General features: G+C 33.0%; 1 protein-coding gene across 7 annotated transcripts in view; it reads right to left on the reverse strand.

Moving 5' to 3' along the window:
• USP25 (ubiquitin specific peptidase 25) overlaps positions 1-20,595 on the reverse strand; it is a 137,256-nt gene that overhangs the window by 42,410 nt on the left and 74,251 nt on the right. For all 7 annotated transcript variants that reach the window (XM_012786014.3, XM_012786012.3, XM_012786010.3 and 4 more), the window contains 8 exons: positions 15,366-15,514; positions 9,348-9,475; positions 8,835-8,930; positions 7,327-7,488; positions 6,415-6,638; positions 3,410-3,480; positions 2,480-2,708; positions 853-1,053 (listed from right to left, as the gene is read on the reverse strand). In XM_012786014.3, coding sequence (XP_012641468.1) covers positions 853-1,053; positions 2,480-2,708; positions 3,410-3,480; positions 6,415-6,638; positions 7,327-7,488; positions 8,835-8,930; positions 9,348-9,475; positions 15,366-15,514 — 1,260 coding nt within the window. The remainder of the gene's footprint in view (positions 1-852; positions 1,054-2,479; positions 2,709-3,409; positions 3,481-6,414; positions 6,639-7,326; positions 7,489-8,834; positions 8,931-9,347; positions 9,476-15,365; positions 15,515-20,595) is intronic.

Consider the following 20,595-nt stretch of genomic DNA (forward strand, 5'->3'; position numbering starts at 1 on the left):
TCTCATTTCCCCAACTAGTATAACAAGATAGTGTTTTTTCTACATGTTTAGGAAACATGTTGCCCTAAAATATATTTGCAACTCAGAGATGACAAAATTAATCTAAAAAAAAAAAGAAAGAAAAGAAAAAAGATATCAAAAGAAATTCTATTTTCAATTTTGTTAGAATATATTTTGTTCATTTTTATGAAGTGTTTACTTTGAATTGTCTATTGAATTCATCAGCTAATAGTTTACAATAGTATTTTTTAATATTTATATTTTTATACATCTGTTTTTCAGTGTTTTTATACATCTGTTTTTTATATATCTGTTTTTCAGATCTATAAACTTTTTTTTTTTTACCTAAAATACATTAAATACTTAGTTTTGGCTTATTTTGTTTTTAATCCTAAGAATTTTAAAAAATAAAATAAAATATTTCATAATAATGGGGCTACTTCATCATTACTCAAAATATATATGAATATACCAGTAGTAGTATTTTGCTCAAGCTTGAAATTACTAGAGTTCATTCCCTTAATGGCTTTAGTGAATTGTTTTAGGTTGCTTGTTGATTTCACAGCTTCTCCTGCTTCCCATCAAGAAGTCAAGCCCACTCAAAGTATGCAGGGTCAACAGAATTATCTCATTTACCTTTGAAAAAGGTATATATGGATACACTGGTATCTGGCAAAGAGGGAAACGAAATTGTTACCTGTAGTACTCTCTGAGTGATGGAAATTCAGATGATTTCTAATGACTTCTTCATACTTTAAGACGGCTCTATGTTTCTCTAATGAGCATATTCTATTTTTATAACAAAATAGATATAATAATAATGCTAATAAAATACAACAAAAATGGACAAACCTGTTGTCACAGAAGACTCTGATTCCCTCAATTTCTGAGATGCTAAAAGCTTTTCCTGCAAAGCTTTCTGGGCAAGTTGTGCATCCCATTCTTCTAGTTCTTTTTCAAATCGCTGGTTATCTTCCTCAACAAAATCTCTCAAATCCGGTGGTAAAGTTTCTATCCCAACAAGAGCCTGTCCAGTTTCTTTATTAAACTCCTCTGCAAAACATAATTCAAAACCTAGTATTTACATACCTTACATGCATGGAAAAAAAAAAAAAAAAAAAACCTAGTATAAAATTAAGAATTAAGGAAAAATACAAAGCTCAAAATAGAATGCATTTCAAGTGGGATTTAAACTATGAATTATTACTGTTAAGCAAATCAATATTATCTATTTTAAAACTCAAAAAAATTGTTCAGAAAAACAATGATATATTTGATAATCCTTGATAGGTAATGTTCTCAGTTTTTTTTACCTGATGAATAGAAATGAGACAAGATATACATTCAAATGTTTTTGCTACTCTAACAATGATATATGGTACTACTACTTTTGCTATTACAGGAAAATACTAGATGTTTGATTACTCATGAAGTACAATTTTTCAAAATATGAGTAGCTGATAACTTTTTAAAGCTTGAAACAGAACTAAGATTGTTTTTCAGCTGAAGTAGTTAAGGATAGCCATAAAAATAAGTATGCAATTATAAAAGTTAACTAATATAGGAAGATTTTGTACATTATATAAATAGTATTTAGAAGTTACTCAACTTCTACTACACACACAAAAGATAAATTTTACCTTTTCAGTCATAAATGGACTGCCTAGCTAGTTGTGCTGAATTGTTAAATGTAAAAGGAAGTTGATTTTTATCAGTTTTAACAAATCTTTATTGTTTTCTATGTGCAAAGCACACATCAGAACATCAGAACTAAAAAAAACTGAGATATAACATGTTCTCTGACTTTGAGAAGATCAGAGTGAATTGTGCAAGACGAGTCAACATATTATTCCAACACGCAACAATAAATGCCCAACAGAGATATGCTATGAGAACACAAGGAGAGAGAGTTTCTGGCAGATCAAGAAAAACTTTGCAGAGGAGAGGACAACTCAACTGAATCTTAACAGATGAGCAAGAATTAAGCAAAACAAAAAAGAAAAAATATTACCGGCAAAAAATAAAACACATAAGAACATACAGATTTAAAGGTGTGAAATGGTTTGATGTGAGCAAAATGCAGCAAGAAATTCAACTATCATAAAGTATATAAAGTTTGAAGTGGGCACTGGTGATAAATGAAGCTGGAGAGATAGAGGCCAGAAAATAGAGGCCTTACATGATAGGCTAAGGAGTTTAAATGTGAGTCAATGTGTGGATGCAGTCCCCAAAAGATTTTTAGCAAGGAGAAAAAAGGTTAGCTTTACATTTAATCATTAACTTTGAGTACAAAATATATGCTGATTCTCAACTCTGGTCATAATACTTTTCGATTCAGCTTTCTCACTTATAACAACCCAGTAGCACTCTCTAACCATGTCTACCACCCTCTGAATGAATTATACTTAACTAATCACACCACAGACCACAGTCACATAAAAGGGCTATTTATTTAAAACTATATATTTCATATTCTTACCTTGTATTAAGAATTGTGCCTTATCATTTATATACATTAAACAGTAGGCACTGGCATTTCTATAACCACCAAAAGAATCCCTCACTAGCTCTTCCCAGGATGATTTTGTCACAGCAATATCATTGTACTTCATCCACCTGCTTTCATGATGATCAAAAATGTATGCCCAGTAGTGTCCAGCATTAGCTTGGCCTTCATGAACTAAAACAGCATGTAAGCGATAAGGAACCTAAATGTGCAAAAGAAGAGTTAAACTACAATTACAAAGTCTATTATACCACATTCCTTAAAATCCACAAACAACCTGTTTGGAGGAAACCATGCAAGCATATTTTGTTAACAAGAGAACACTGACTGGGATTAAAATTTTGAAAAAATTAAACCACAAAGTTGAAAACAAAAAGAGGTAGGCTAAATATGCTAAAGATATGTAGACAGCTGTATAGATAAAAAGATAATTTTTGAAACTTTGAAAATCTATTTGTTGTGCATGCATTTGTTGTCCTATTTATTTCTTTTGAATAAAGAACTTATGGTAAATGGTGTTATATATAGTACATGATTTGTCTAAAACTTAACAGTTACAAATTGATGGCTAACAAAATGGATTATATAATACATACCAGAAGTTAAAATGCTATTGAGCCCTAGAGTTTCTTTCCAAATCTAAATATCCTTCAGCAACCACATATTTTCTCTCATAGGACATTTTTTAAAATCTTAAGGCCTTTGTAAAATCTTGATAAATTTTAGTGTCAAATAATAAAAAGGGCAAGCAATAAATACAGTATGAGAGTCCATCTGAATTGAAATTTTATTGACAAATTTTATAACAGATGTAAGGAAGAAGTAGGTTAAGATAAATAACAAAGATAAATTAATATATGTAAATAATTTTGACAATGATTACTATCTCAGAATTTCACTTACTTGGATCATAGATTTGTCAGAGTACATTAGTTCAATTGTTCGATGAATTCTGGATATGCTTTCTTGCAAATCTAAGGATATAAGGTGTTGTTTAATGGTTAACATCAGCTGTGTTTCTACTAAGACTTATAAAATATTTGAGATTAAAGGTTTTACTATAAACACATTAGAGTAATAAAGAAAATTTCCTAAAACTGCTCTTAAAAACATTACTATTTGAAGTTTGTATAAAAAGAAATATAGTTCTTAATAAAAGATATAGCACAAATGCATAGTAAAAACCAAAACAAATATGAATTATTCAGAAAATGTACAGTCAATAAAAATGAACACTGTTCACATCTATAAAGGAAGGTTTCGATGAAAATTAAAGCTAAACCTATTTATATATTGCTCTAAAGCATGTGAACTTAAGAATGAAATAAAATAACTTTACCACATATCTTGTGTATATATACATGTAATTAAATAAAAATCCACTATAACCACCAATGGAAATAAAATTATGGGACTATTATCATTAATTATTTCTATTAATACTTCTTACAGAAAACACAATCCTACAAAATTATCCAGAGATAGGGATGTCCACAGCAATATTGTCCATAATAATTTTAAAAAGCTGGAGATAATCTCAATATCCATCCATAGGGAAATGAGTAAATTATACTATCACCACATCATACTGTGAAGTTGCTGAATTAGGAGGAAACTTGACAGAATACAAGAAAATATAAGTAACTACAGTAGGGGAAAGACCTGTTTAAACCTGAGAGAAAATCCAGTAGCCATAAAGGAAAAGATAAGACCACCCCACCCAAAACTTTTTTTTAAAGAAAACTCTACATTATAAAAACAAAACAAACAAAAACCAACATGAAGAAAATCAACTGGCAAATTGGGAAAATAATATCTGCAAGCATATACCATATACTAAAAGGTTAATATCCATAAATACATTCAACTTTCTATTAAGCAATAAGAAAAATACAAATGACTCAATATAAAAAAATGGGCAAATGTCACAAACAAGAAATTTAGAGAAAATACATACTCAATTTCACTCACAATTAAGGAAATGCAAATCGAGACACTGAATATCATTTTTTCAACTATCAGACTACCACAAGATCAAAAAGTACCAGCAGATAGGGAGGATATTAGGAGACAGGCTCCTCCTTCATATACAGTTAGTGGGAGCAAAATTGTTTAATGTTTTGGAAAGATAATTTTAAAATAGTCAATATTTAAAATATACACACTTTGGACCAAAAACATGGCACTTTTTAAGAATATATCCTACTCACACTACTTACAGAAGTGTATTATATATATATATGTGTGTGTGTGTGTATATATATATATGTGTGTATGTATATAGAAGGCTGCTACTTGCAGAGAATATCAATATGGAAATTAAATAAACTATATCATACCCATATGTTGGAATGTTACATAATAGTTTAAAAAATAATGTTAACATTTAATATCAATAAGGGGTGAAAGAAAGCAAATATTTCCTTTCCTGATCACCTTATCACATGGATGCCCTCAAGTTCAAGTTTAAAATGGCCAAAATTAAACTCATTATATTCCTACTTCCTTCCCCAAGTGGGAACCTGCTTACCCACCAGTTGGCTTTTTTCCACAGTGCATTCTATTTAGTTATTCATACCATCACAAACTAAGGAATCATTCCTGATTCCTCCCTCTCTAACCTCTAGTTAAGTGTCCATATTTGCTAGTTGTCTCCAAAGAGTATTTTAAATACAGTAATTTCTTTCTGCCCTCAATGACATTACCTAGGTGTGAAAAGCTTCCTAGCTTCCACTCTTTTGAACATAGTCTTATCAAAACAATCTGCCATGCCCAGTAGAAAATTATCCAACACATAGCTACGACAGTGTTTGCTAAATACTATGTGCTTAATAAATGTTTGTTAATGAGTTCAAATATTAACATAAAAGTTTTCCTTATATATGAAAAATAGTAACAAAATCTTTACTAATTAGCTACTAATGCTAATTGTTAGTCACCATCATGCCCTATGTACTCCCTATTAAATTAGGACTACTCTTCATTCACACACACTTTATAAAGAGTCAAATTGGTCATAAAAAGTCCAACAATCAGTAACTGTTCAATATAATTCCAATCATGTAGTATAAAACAGTTCCTACACTTTCCTTTTTTTGTAAGTTAGTAGATTACCATAAAATTAGGAGATGTTAATAGGATATGATGTTTTGATATGTAAGGAAAAGATACAATAAACAAAAATCTACCACAAAATAGTAACATCATTTCACATTTTTGAAAAGTACATTTAAATGGAAAAGTAGGAAGGAGATTAAGTTCAGACTAACTTATTCTGAATAAAGCAATAAAGGACAAAATAGGATAAAGGAGAGTTCCTTCCAAGAAAGAACAGATGGCAACTTAACACATACACACCACACACACACCCACAACAGAGCACTGTCCTTATTTTCTTATTTTGTAGCATGCCAGTTAAAACTCTGTTATAGACTGCCACTGAGTTCATAAATCATATTTAGAAATCTGTTAGATCAGATTAAAAATTAAAATTCACAATTCTAATTCTTAAGCCTTCTAATCACTTGAACTTCATTGTTGTGCAAACATTAGGTTAAGTACATAACTGCTATGTACGAACTTTGATGTTGTATGACATTTCACCAACGGAGTAGCTGTTAATATCAGTTTGCTATAAATTTAGACCACTAAACTAGAAAATCAGACCATCTGCTATGTCATTAATCAGCTAAGCAATCCAGGGAAAATCTTTTTGTCCTTGTGAACCTGATTTAAGATTATAAAAATGAGAAGCCAGACTAGTTTATCTTACATAAACCCTTTTCTAAAATAAAAATGACTATAATATTTAAATATGAATCCAGAGGTAATTTTCCTTCTCAATTTTATTATAACATTATACATACCCATCTGAGGTTACAGTATCTATTCTATGAGACGCTTCTTACCTCTGGTGTCATTTTCTATTTCTGTCCTCCAGCGATGTAAACAGCTTTCTAGCACAGAAAGTTCTTCTTCTGTTATGTGCCTTGGTGCTGGATGCATGGGCAAATCTGGAGGTATTCGGGACTGAGTGAATGGTTTGTGTATTACCGATCTTGATGAAATGGCAGCAACTGATGCAGGTGATGTGCTTGGCAGTTCTGAAGGAGTTCCCTGTTGTTCTGTTGTGCTGCATTTTCAAAGCATAGAATATTTGTTACTAATCTTTAAAACTGAAGCTCTGGACAAAGTAGTGCCAAACGCATAGCATTAAATCAGTTTTTAAAAAGAATAGATCTTAATCTATAAATTAATCTATTCCTTAACTGATTAGTTTATTCCTTAATTTCCAAAGGAATAGATTTTTAAAAATATATATGGATTGATCTAATATCCAATGAGATTCTTAATATACAAGAACTAAATTATTTTAGAATGAATTGTAGCTTAAGAGTAAAAGCAGCTTAATCCATTTAAGAAAACAACAAATCTTATGTATGGTGAAATTATAAAGACTTTCCCCAGGCTAACACCAGCTTACATCACAGAAACAACCTCTAATTTAACAGTACTATTTTCATGTACCATAAGAGATTGAAACTTATATAACTGCATACCAAAACAATCAAAAGTGCAATTCTGAACAGAAAAAAATGATTAAAATTTCAATCCAAAGCCATAAAATGTACTGAAATAATGAAATAAGAAAACTACCAGAAGATATATTAATACAATCTTCTAAGTGAATCTACTCTTTTTAAGAGTTTGCTAAAATAAATCCAGACCTGCATTTAATACAATCTTCTTTAAATGCATCAATTACGTTATTCTACAACACAGGGAACATAGCTGTTTCTGGCATGGAGAAGACTACTTACCTTGGTAATGTCTGTGATGGTACAGAGCTACTAGAAGGGGAACTGGCATCAATATCATCAACAGGGGACGTGCAAACAGGTTTACTTGAGGCAAACTCCAAGGCATACTGCAGAACATCTACTAAGGGGAACCGTTTGGGACCTGAACCATAGCTTAAATACCTGTTAACCATAACATGCATGAATGCTTTTATTTGTATATACAGAACATTTTGGCTTTTATAAGTAGTTCTTATAAAACATGATATAATACGTTAATAAATCTTCCTCAACAATAAAATTCATTTGTTTCAAATGAAGATGTTAAAACTGAATATATTAATATATTCAAGAAAAAAGTAAATGAAATGTTCTCCAAAGGAAGGAAACCAAAGCTGGGTAAGACTGAATGTGTGCATATACTGTTCAATTTTTAAATGCTGTTCTAAATTGTAACTCAATAGGAAGATGAAAACTGACAGTACCATCTCCTGAGACTGTTTTTATTTTTAGATCTGGCATCTGGTCTCATGATCAAGACAATGATATATTGACATAAATATTTCAATGACATAAATATGTCACTTTCAATGATTACTGGTACTTTTTAAGAATAAAAATTATTAAAATAAGATATATTATTTTGTATAAAAAGTTTTAGGCTATTAATTTGCAAATGAATACTAAAATAAGGAAATACATATTAGAGCAGAGGTTGCAAACCGGGATCTGTTAGGCCACATTTTGGGCTGTAGACTTTTGCCTAACCTGCAGACCATCTGACTATCCAGATTCTGGCTTCTTTTAGCAATCATCCAAAACTCTAGATAACAGTAAGACTACATTCACACATGGCACCACCCAGCAGTATTAGATGGCATTTGCTCCCTCTACACATAGATGTGCACTCTAGGCTCCTCTCACATACCCTTATACCTGACCCAATTTCCTCCTTTATGAAGCTTCTATGAGGCCCCAGTAGGCCTTCAAGTATATGTCCTCTGTGTAAAGGAGAAAAACTCAACTTTCATTCATTTTAACAACTTTAAATATTTTTTTATTTTTTATTTTTAGAGACAGTGTCTCTAAAAATATGTTGCCCAGGCTGTCTCAAACCCCTGGTCTCAAGTGATCCTCCCACTTCAGCCTCCCGAGTCACTTGGAATGCAGACATGTGCCACAACACCTGGCTCCATTCATTTTAATGGATATCGTAAGAGGAATCTACAGTTCCATACAAAAAAGAAGGCTCAAAACTAGATTCATTTAACTTTCCATATTCAGCACCAAGAGCCTTACCTGTTGACAATGAGATACTTAATTTTAAATGCAAAATAATCTCCTCAAATCAACTACAGATTTTTAGTTTCTAACAAAACTTAAACTATACTATTCAAAGCAAAACATCAATCCAGAATGATTATATACTTCTAGAATTAAAAATTATTCAAAGCAACTTAAAAATCTAGATAGTCACTAAATACATGATTTCCTATAGTTATCTCTTAATTTCATAAAAGTTAAAATACCGTTCTAGTCTTTGTTGTAATACTGTGAGGTAATCTTTGAGCCTCTTGATCTCTTCCCTCTTAATTCTTGTTATTTCTCTGTTTCTGTGCATGTATCTACCAAGGGGAAAAAAGCAATCATTAGCAAATATCTTAAAAGTAGATATATTAAGTCTAGCCATCACAACAATGAATCAATTTTTCAAATGAATCAAAATTTTATAAGATATCAGATATTACAAAATAGTATTTTAAAAAATTTTGACAGAATTTTAAATTACAAAAGAAATCTCATTTTTTTTACTTTCTTATAACATGATTCCCAGTAACTATACTTTTCCAATAAAGAGTGAACTCCACTTTCCTTGACAAATGGTATTAGAAATATCATACAAAAGTAAAGGTTAATTCTAAGAAAATTAAGCAAAATTTTCTTAGAAGAAAATTTTGCTTAATTTTCTTCTTAACACAGCAATTGTTCACTTGTTTACTAAACCATTTCAAAACTAAGTCATGTTGTATGCTAAACCATACCTGTCTAAATATAAAACTTGGGGAAATTCCAATTTGTTGTGAATTTTTTCTGGTCTTCCCAATGCCTGATTAAATTCAAATCTTGACAATTCAAATGTTAGCACAGGTGGTAATTCAGTAAACCAATGCTGAAAGAAAACAAAACAACAAAAAAACCTTAATATCACCTTTCTGTTAACTCCACTGCAATTTTAGGCATAGGATGTTAAAACTGACATTTTTATACACATCATCACAATGCTGACACCAAAAATAACTGGTACATAACTTAGTTAAAACTCAACTTCTTTCTAAAAAATTTCCACACCTCTTGAAGAGTGTGTATAACACCCAATCAAGCAAGAGAAAACTCTTCTAACAACTGTCCTTATTCCATAATTCTTTATATTTAGAATTTCTAACTGAAAGAAAAAGACACTGGTTAAAATCATGGCTTAGTAGATCAAGTCTTCTGTCTTCTTCAATATCATATCAAATGGTACTTACACTTAATCAACAACACTGTCAAAATCCTGTGATAAAGTATTAATAACTTGTAAAATAACAGTACTCAAATGAAAAAAAAATATGTTTACTTGTTTAGAGATGGGGTCTCACTGTATCATCCAGGCTGATGTGCAGTGGTATGACCACTGCAACCTCTAACTCCTAGGCTCAAAAAATTCTTCTGCCTCAGTTTCCCAAGTAGACAGGACTACAGACACACATCACCATGCCCCCCCCCTTTTTTTTTTTTTTAGATACGGGGTCTTGTTATGTTGCCAGGCTGGTCTTAAAACTACTGGCCTCAACTTACTGTCCCACCTTAGCATCCTGAAGTGCTGGGATTATAAGTGTGAGCCACTGTGCCCAGTCAAAAGAGAAAATATGTTTATAGTATAAATGATCACAACTCTCATGCTAAAAACAGGAAAAATTATTTCCATGTAACAGCCTCAAGTTATACATAAATATTATTTAAAGAGAAAGGAAAATTAACAAACTTGTAAAGCAACAAGTAACATAAGTGTAAAAATAACGTAACAAATATATAGAAGTGCTTATTATAAGCTGTGTAATGCACTACTTTAAAAAGAAATTGCGGCATTACCATATGTGTAACTTCAAGTGCCACAAAATGCCACTCTGCATCTGTCAATAATTTAAGAGTATACTAATTTAAATTTGAATATTCAAAAAACAGGAATGACACACACCTGGCCAACTGAATTTGACAGAATCTTGAAATTTGCCACTTTTCTTTAATTAAAGCAAATAAAAGTAAATGGCTATTCAATATCATTTCTCCCTTCCAAAATGCTAATGATTATATGAACTGAGATTTCCCAGGTTGGATTTAGGTTCTCTTCTACTTAAGGTTAAGGTTTTAGGATTTCTTTATATGGATATTACCTAAAATGAAATAAAGTTATGAAAGATCTAATATCAGAAACACTTTTTCAGTTTTAAAGTCTGATGGGCAAATTTTGCTTACTTTTTTTGATCTCACATAGCACTGGCAAGAAATTTGAATTAGCTCTAATCTACATCCCAAATTACTCTTAAGAATTGAGATACTACAACCTAGACATATCACAAAGAAAACTTTTGATGCCTTCATTTAATGACACTCAAGCAAGTAAGTATATTGCAATAAAATATTAAAGTATTAGTTCTTGAAAGATTTTAAATGTCACCATTAAAATTAAATAATTTACATATTTTAATTCAAGGGAATCTACCATAGACAGGAGAAACAAAATGACCCAAACTGGGGTATACTTTTCTGCAGACCATGAAAAGTCCAGAAAATATAAATAGCTTTCATACCTTAACAAAAGGATGTTCAAAAAATGTTATGTAATATGTCTCTGCTATGAGTGTATTTCCTCTATCAGCGATGGCAGGTTTTTCCTACTACAAGAGTGGAAGGTTTCACTTTCTCATTCTAAAGCTGATGGGACAAGATAAGATAACCAGACATTCTGTCAATTTATTTTTTAAAATACTAATGGTGTCTAGCTCTGTAATATTTGGATTGTAAGTAAAGTAGTACATAACTAGAATTTTAAATAATATAAAACATAAATTTTTCTTTCAAAAATTCTTTCCATTCAACAAAAAACTATATTTCTCTGTAATCTAATCCATATGCCACGCTTGTGAGACAGAGGTGAATAAAAGTACAAATTATGCTATTCTCCGTGTCTCTAAACATATTATTTTTCTTACTGTATTACTATATAATGAACCTACAGGAGGAATAGCTTTATGCAGTTAGTGAATGAAGAATTTACATAATGTGTATTGGCAGCATAAGTGCTCCAGAATTTATCATCATTCTATAAATCTGATCTTTTATAAGACTTTTAGTAGCTGGTTTTTCTAATCAAAGTGTTTAAGATACCTTGCTTTTGAGAAGATTACACAAGTGCAGAAAAAACTTATCCATGATCTCAAATACCCTCAGAACATTAAAGCAAGTCAGGATGCAAACTAAGCACAAGAAGCAAAAACTTCCTATTACAATTCAAATATTAGCTGCAGTTACTTAAATGCCTTGATTCATTTGACCTTGCACTTTAAAAGATTAATTTTTACCATATAACTTTTATATATATGATACATGTCAACATTGTTTCTCTACTTTAGTTTTTAAAGCTTTGGGAAACTTCTTCTAACACTTTAATATTAATTCACACAATTTTGTGAAGAGAAATCTCAAAATACCTATCTATCTATTTACTTATTTATTATTTGAGACAGGGTCTCTTCACTCTGTCACCTATGCTGGAGGGCATCATTATAGCTCACTGCAACCCACATTCCTGGGCTCAAACCATCCTCCTGCCTCACCTTCCCAAGTAGCTAGGACTATAGGATCGTACCACCCTACCTGGCTAATGTTTTTTTTTTTTTTTTAGACAGGGTCTTGCTCAGTTGCCTAGGCTGATCTTGAACTTCTGGCCCCAAGCAAGGCTTCCACTGTGGCCTCCCAAAGTGTTGGGATTACAAGTGTGAGCCCCCATACCCAGCTGAAAGTGTCAACAATTTTAAAGGAGTATGCCCTATGACCCAAAGATTCTATTTCTCACTATACTTCATTCCTCAATGTTCAAGGGTATTTATACAAAAGCATTCTTCAAAATAATTCTTTGTCTAGCTACTGCCTTACAGGAGATTTAAATAAATTTAAATTTATAAATACAGACTACATGACCTTATGCAGGTTTTAAAAAGATTGAATACTTTAAAAAGATTGAATACTGTCATGGAAGAATAATCATGATATATTGCTGAGGGAAAAATGCAAGTCTCAGGACAGTATGAACAGACAGATACAAATATTTATATATGCATAGCAATGGTCTAAAAGAATGTATTAATACAACACAGTAGTAGTAGTGAATACTCAGAATTGAAGTATTTCCTATTTGAAATTTTTTTCCTCCAATAGGCAATCAAAAAATACCTCCCAGTTTCCTGGAGAGTATGAATCTTCTATAAATTGCATACCATTTAATTAAAATTTATGATTTCAAAAATGTTTTCTAAGTAGTTATATTGCACATAATTTTTATTTATTCAGTTATCTCCTGGTATATCACTGTAGAAATTTAAACTGTTACAGACCATTGGATGTTTTTTTTTGTTTTTTTTTTTTTGAGACAGAGTCTCACTTTGTTGCCCAGGCTAGAGTGAGTGCCGTGGCGTCAGCCTGGCTCACAGCAACCTCAATCTCCGGGGCTCAGCGATCCTACTGCCTCAGCCTCCCGAGTAGCTAGGACTACAGGCATGCGCCACCATGCCCGGCTAATTTTTTGTATATATATTTTTAGTTGGTCAATTAATTTATTTCTATTTTTGGTAGAGACGGGGTCTCGCTCAGGCTGGTTTCGAACTCCTGACCTTGAGCAATCCGCCCGCCTCGGCCTCCCAAAGTGCTAGGATTACAGGCGTGAGCCACCACGCCCGGCCTGGATGTTTTAATTTGGGCAATTCTGGAGACTGGAGGTCTTCCTGTATTAGTTGGTCACAGCTATTTCAGCAAAAGACACATTTTCTATGCCAAAATAAAATCAACATCTTTTAGTAATAATGTGAGGAAAAAGTTGTTATATCAGGGATTATGTCAATTTAGAAATAGCCTACAGTGTTATTTATTGGTTTATGGAGACTCAAGAAGAAATAAAATAGTTATTCTGAAGGTTGTAATGAAATAAGACTATAACTTAAATGTTTTAAAAACTTGTAAGATATTATACTCTAGTCAGTGACAGTCTCTGAAACCAGGTTGAATTATTATGGAAACTACTGATTTAGTCTCCATTAAATATAGACAATTGGTAATAGGAATCACAGGTAATCAAATCTGCTATTATTAAGATTGTTTAGAAAACACTAAATTCAGAAAAGAAGACAGACTACTATATTCCTTAGACTAGATGGAAAAACCTGGCAGAAAATACATGCTTTAGCATTGGGCAGAGTATGAAAAGATGGGCAAAAACAAGATCTTTTAAATAAATAATGAAATTCAGATTCTATGTAAGATAAATAATTTTTAAAAGCTAGTAATATGTGTGAAAGATTTTTTATCAGTAAGTCATAGTGTATTTCACTTAAAAGCTGCTCTGATAATACAAGGAAAATGTCATCCCTGCCCACCTGCTCCAGCCCATCATCCTTTTATTTAATAGCAAACAGATCAGAGTTTAAGGGATCTGGCTTTCCTATTCAATTGTGGGATCTTGTGAAAGCCCCAATCTTTAGAGATCTATTTTCGAGTCAATAAAATAAATAAGCTAAATTTAAACATTCTTAATTAGAAGTCTATATCAGCATCATTTGTGAGCTCTTCTGTCCATATACATATCCCTATTCTAGACTCTGATAGCTTTGAAGAGCAGCCTCAGCATCTACTGAGAATCACTGAAGTATATGATCTATGGTGTAGAGAGATAAACTACTACACATAAACAATCCTCCTTGTAAAAAAAAAATCTGTTTGTCTAGGTATGTCAGGGAAGAGAAAAAATGAGGATGGAACTGAAACAGGAAAGGATTAATCACATCTTAAAAAAAAAGTAACAATTTAGATAAAAGCAATTTATTTTCAAAGAAACAAGAACCCAGTCTCTTTTCAGATAAACACAGAGACATTATCAAGCACCTAATTCAGTATAAAGACCAAAGAACTTTTTTGATAAGGACTGACAGACACATTTCATCCATTCGTTCAATAAATATTTATGATGTATGCAGTCACCATAATACTACTAGGGATATAGTAGTGAATGACACAGATAAAAATTTCTACCTTTATGCATGGAGCTTACAATCTAGACAGCTATCAGTACTTGCTTAACAATGCCTGATTTGGGGCACAAGATCTGTCCTTTACTTACTTATTATGGTGCCAACATTCCCTTACAGATAAATACATGGATGAACAGGCACACAAATGCAGCTAAATAGATGAATAAAGACTCAGAGATGGGTAGAGAGAAAGATCAATGGAGCTAGATAAATAAGTTTACAATATTTTTTTAAATTATTTCTTCCTTGAGAAAGCAAGTTCTTCTATATGACCTTATACAATAACATAGCAATTCTACAAAAAATTTGGTATTGCCTATATACACCTAAACAAATCCCTATACTATTTGATTTAAAAAACATAAACCTATATAAAAATCTACCCTAATATCAGTGTTTTTCTTCTTTATTTCCAGGACTATCATGCTACCAATAGCTGGCACCTTGATTGAAAAGTCTAAAAAGACTGAACTATGTTCTAGAAAGATTTCAATAAAAATTTTCAAGATAAATTGTTTAAAAGAGAATTTAACATAGATTGTAGACCATATTGACTATACAGGTTTCCTGAATATGTCTAAGTTATCATAATTAAATCCAAATATATTTTCTGAGTATTCTCTCAATTACTATGTAGCTATATAAATCAGAACTTTAAGTTATGCTTTATAGCATTGTAAGAAAGGAGAAAAATAAGACTACTGAAAATGTTAAACTCACCTCTTGACCTGATTTTCCTGAATTCTCTGAATGTAAAGACTCAATTTCTCCTTCAATCATTGCAGCTTCTAGGCACTCATGCAGATCTTTGAACCCATTGACCTGAAGTGGGTACTGACCAAACATTTCAGTGTTTTCAAACTTTTTACCTATGAAAAAAGGGAACATTAATTAATGTTCCTCAATATGGCCTTTTAGCTACTAAAAGTAGGTGTATATATGGATTCTCTCCTGAACCTAAAAACTATAACACTGACTGATTATATTCCTGAAAATGGTGAGTTAAGTATAATTTGCCTGTTGGTTTATACATGTACACTAATACATTCACACCCAGCCATAGATATTATACACACATGTGTAATTATACACACACATATGTATATATATTTCCTCTTGTAAGAAACACTTTCTAAGAGCAAGACATTGTCCTAAATACTGGAAATAAATATAGCAGTGGACAAGAGAGATATGATTCTTGAGTTGAGGAAATTCTCAGCCTCATCTGAAAGAAAGACATTATATACATTAACTGAACATATACACAAATAATCGTTTATTATTATAAGTGTTAAAAAAGGTGTGATGAGACAGTGCTGTAAGAAGGTATAGAAATGGGAGCTAAAGTATTACATGGTGGAGGAGAAAGCAAGGAAGAGTTCTACATTTAAGCTGAGAATTGAATGGTGAGTGGGAAATAGACAGGCCAGAGTATTTGGGGTTGTGGTGTATTCCTGGCCAAGGAACAGCACGACAAAGACTTTAAGGCAGCAAAGAACTTAACATTTTAAGAACTATTATAAAGGAAGGTCAGTGTAGCTTAGGGGAGTAAGGAAGAGATCACAATGAAAAGTCAGGCAAGGAGTAAAATTTTACAAGTTCTTGAAGTCCTGTTAAGAATTTTTTTTTCCATGTGACAATAACCCACTTATACCTCTAAATCCACTTAAATAAAACACAAACCCCCCCAAAAAAATTTTTTTCCTCACTGCATTTGGGTATAACTGAAAATCACTGAACAGTTAAATCTATAAATCCTTTTATAACAGTATCAGATTTGTGTCTCTGAAACACCTTTATGGCTTCTGTGTGAAGTGGGTGGTAGTTTGTTAGAAGACTATCACAAAATCCATCCAGAGATAAAATTAGCATAGATTAAGATATTGACAGTAAAAATGCACAAAACCACATAAAATTACATGTACACATTTATACACACACACAGACATATGCACACAAGGTAGCACCAGGACCTGACTGACTGGCTCATTGGCAGGATGGGAGACAGAAGAGCAAGGAAGGTATCAAGAACAAAGTCGGATTTCTAGCATGAACAACCGGGTTAACTATTCTATACTGAGAACAGTGCCACTGAAGGAAGAACAGAAAATTTTTTTCTTTTGTTCTGTGGTAGCAGTGGAAATCATTGGTTGAGAATGGTCCATGAGATTTCAACTTAAGAAGAGAGCTGGACAAAATTAATACACAGAAATCAGAGGCATTCATATACGCCAACAACAATCTAATTGAGAACCAAATCAAAGACTCAATTCCCTTCACAATAGCAACAAAGAAATTAAAGTACCTAGGAATATATTTAACCAAAGAGGTAAAAGACCTCTACAGGGAGAACTATGAAACACTGAGGAAGGAAATAGCAGAGGATGTAAACAGATGGAAATCCATACCATGCTCGTGGATCGGCAGACTCAATATCGTCAAAATGTCTATACTACCCAAACTGATCTACAGATTCAATGCAATACCTATTAAAATCCCATCAGCATTCTTCACAGATATAGAAAAAATAATTTTACGCTTCGTATGGAACCAAAGAAGACCCCGAATATCAAGAGCAATTCTAGGCAACAAAAACAAAATGGGAGGCATTAATATGCCAGATATTAAACTATACTACAAAGCTGTAGTAATTAAAACAATATGGTATTGGCACAAAAACAGGAATATTGACCAGTGGAACAGATGTGAGAATCCTGATATAAAACCATCCTCATATAGCCATCTCATCTTTGACAAAGCAGACAAAAACATACGCTGGGGAAAAGAATCCCTCTTCAATAAATGGTGCTGGGAAAACTGGATAGCCACCTGTAGAAGGCTAAAACAGGACCCACACCTTTCACCTCTCACAAAAACCAACTCACGCTGGATAACAGACTTAAACCTAAGATATGAAACTATTAGAACTCTAGAGGAAAAAGTTGGAAACACTCTCCTAGACATCGGCCTGGGCAAAGAGTTTATGAAGAAGTCCCCAAAGGCAATCACAGCAGCAACAAAAATAAATAAATGGGACATGATCAAACTACAAAGCTTCTGCACAGCCAAAGAAATAGTCATGAAAGTAAACAGACAACCTACAGAATGGGAGAAAATTTTTGCATCCTATGCATCCGATAAGGGACTGATAACTAGAATATACTTAGAACTCACGAAAATTAGGAAGAAAAAATCAAATAACCCCATTAAAAAGTGGGCAAAGGACTTGAACAGAAATTTTTCTAAAGAAGACAGAAGAATGGCCAACAAACATATGAAGAAATGCTCAACATCTCTAATCATCAGGGAAATGCAAATCAAAACCACAATGAGATATCACTTAACCCCAGTGAGAATGGCCTTTATCAAAAAATCTCCAAACAATAAATGCTGGCGTGGTTGCGGAGAGAGAGGAACACTCCTACACTGCTGGTGGGACTGCAAACTAGTTCAACCTCTGTGGAAAGCAATATGGAGATACCTTAAAGCGATACAAGTGAATCTACCATTTGATCCAGCAATCCCATTGCTGGGCATCTACCCAAATGATCCAGTGACACTCTACAAAAAAGACACCTGCACTCGAATGTTTATAGCAGCACAATTCATAATTGCAAGGCTGTGGAAACAGCCCAAGTGCCCATCAATCAAAGAATGGATTAACAAAATGTGGTATATGTACACCATGGAGTACTATTCAGCTCTAAGAAACAATGGTGATATAGCACACCTTATATTTTCCTGGTTAGAGCTGGAACCCATACTACTAAGTGAAGTATCCCAAGAATGGAAAAACAAGCACCAGATATATTCTCCAGCAAACTGGTATTAACTGAGTAGCACCTAAGTGGACACATAGGTGCTACAGTAATAGGGTATTGGGCAGGTGGGAGGGGGGAGGGGGGCGGGTATATACATACATAGTGAGTGAGATGTGCACCATCTGGGGGATGGTCATGATGGAGACTCAGACTTTTGGGGGGAGGGGGGGAAATGGGCATTTATTGAAACCTTAAAATCTGTACCCCCATAATATGCCAAAATAAAAAAAAATAATTAAAAAAAAAAAAAAAGAAGAGAGCTGGATATAAGACTATAACTATAATTAATAATCTGGTTTGAAGATATAAATTGCTGGAGAATTGCTGTCTTATTGACAGATTACCCAGGAGATAACACAAGACAAGGAAAAGGGCTAAGCCAAGCCCCAAGGATCTCCTACTTTAATATTCAAGAAAAAGAGATGATAAATACTATTACTAAGAAGTACCCACAGAGACAGGAAAAAGCCCATGAGAATATGGTGCAGGGGTCCTCAAACTTTTTAAACAGGGGACCAGTTCACCTCCCTCGGGCCATTGGAGAGTGCGGCGCACATTCCACACATGCGCACTGTGGGCCTGGGATGAGTCGGCTGCTAAGCAGGACAGGCAGCGGTGGCAAAAACACCCAGCAGGCTGGATTAATGTCCTTGGCGGGCTGCATGTGGCCGGAGGGCCGCAGTTTGAGGACGCCTGATACAGTGTCATGGAATCCAGAGAAGTGAATTTTTAAGGAAAGAATGAGAAAAAGGAAGAGGGAAAGAGAATAATCAGCATTAATAGTTAATAAGAGTTCAATATGGAAATGGAAAGGGATCTAATGGATTTGACCAAATGTAGGAAATCAATAACCTTAGAAATAACTCTTTGAGCTTAGTTCTGGAACCAGAACCTAAAGTGGGGATGGTTAAATAAATGGGGAATAAGCAGATGAAACCAACACCTCTCTTTAAAGAGACTCTGAATAGGAATAAAAAGTAAGGGTATTAACTGAAAAATAATATAGGAAGGAATAACTTTTTTATTTTTAAGATGTTTGAGATACCAGACTATGTCTAAGTATTGATGAGAAAGACAGTGGAGGAGGAGAAGCTAAAGATATAGAAAATAAAACAAAACAAGATAATGGAGTAAGGTCTGAGTAAAATCATGAAGGGATAAAATTCTGAGCACATATAAAGAATAGTCCTTTGATGTAAACTGGATAATTCCTCTATTATCTGGACAGATAGATAAAAAGAATACAGGGGAGGTAGCAACCGATCTAGATTGTGGAACCTGAGGCTCACATATTTGTGGACATAGTTTTTAAAAAAATCAGATACAAAAGTACAAACATAAAATGAGATTGAGAGCCTTGGACGGGAACTATGATTAAGTTTCATTAACTTCACGGTAAATCTATGAAATCTGAGGTAAGATTTTTCATAGAGAATGAAGAGACAAAGATGTCAGATTTGAAATGAGTGGGAAAGATGAAAATAGTTACTGCAGAAAATGGGAGAGGACAGTATTATACAAGACAAGTATGTGTCAGGTATGGTTATAGGATTGGGACCAAGGAAGTCCAGTATTACTCAAATTCACGATCCATATTACTTAAATTCATGATCCATTATAATTAGCCCATTTGTGTGACTTTTCCCCAGCAACACTGAGGTACTCAGTACATGAATAGTGAAAATGAATAGCTCAGTGAGGGTCAGAGAATAGCCAGGGAGATGATGCCAGAAAGAAATAAGGGAAAGATAGTCTTGGATATTAAAAAGAGTGACCTTAATGATAAACAAAGAAGGAAGTGAAGTACACAAAAGGACTGAGAGGAACAAATGGAGAGGTCAATGAACTAGAAGTTCTCAAAAGGCTGAAAAACTTTTGCGGTGGGGATACTTTTGCAAACAAACAAAAATTCGCCCCCAACGGAGAACCACTGGGCTAAATGAAAATATTAGGAAGATATATATAAAGGTGATAAGTGCTCTAAGATAAATTATTCTTACTGAAGCAAACACACAGTCGAAGTGGAAATGTATTAAAGCCACATTTATACAACACAACAGCTTTGAAGCAACTTACTAATACCAAGTACAAAGACTTCAAGATTGATTGACAAATTAAGTATTTTAACC

This window comes from Microcebus murinus, chromosome 1, assembly GCF_040939455.1.
Source record: "Microcebus murinus isolate Inina chromosome 1, M.murinus_Inina_mat1.0, whole genome shotgun sequence".
In the NCBI taxonomy this organism is placed as follows: Eukaryota; Metazoa; Chordata; class Mammalia; order Primates; family Cheirogaleidae; genus Microcebus; species Microcebus murinus.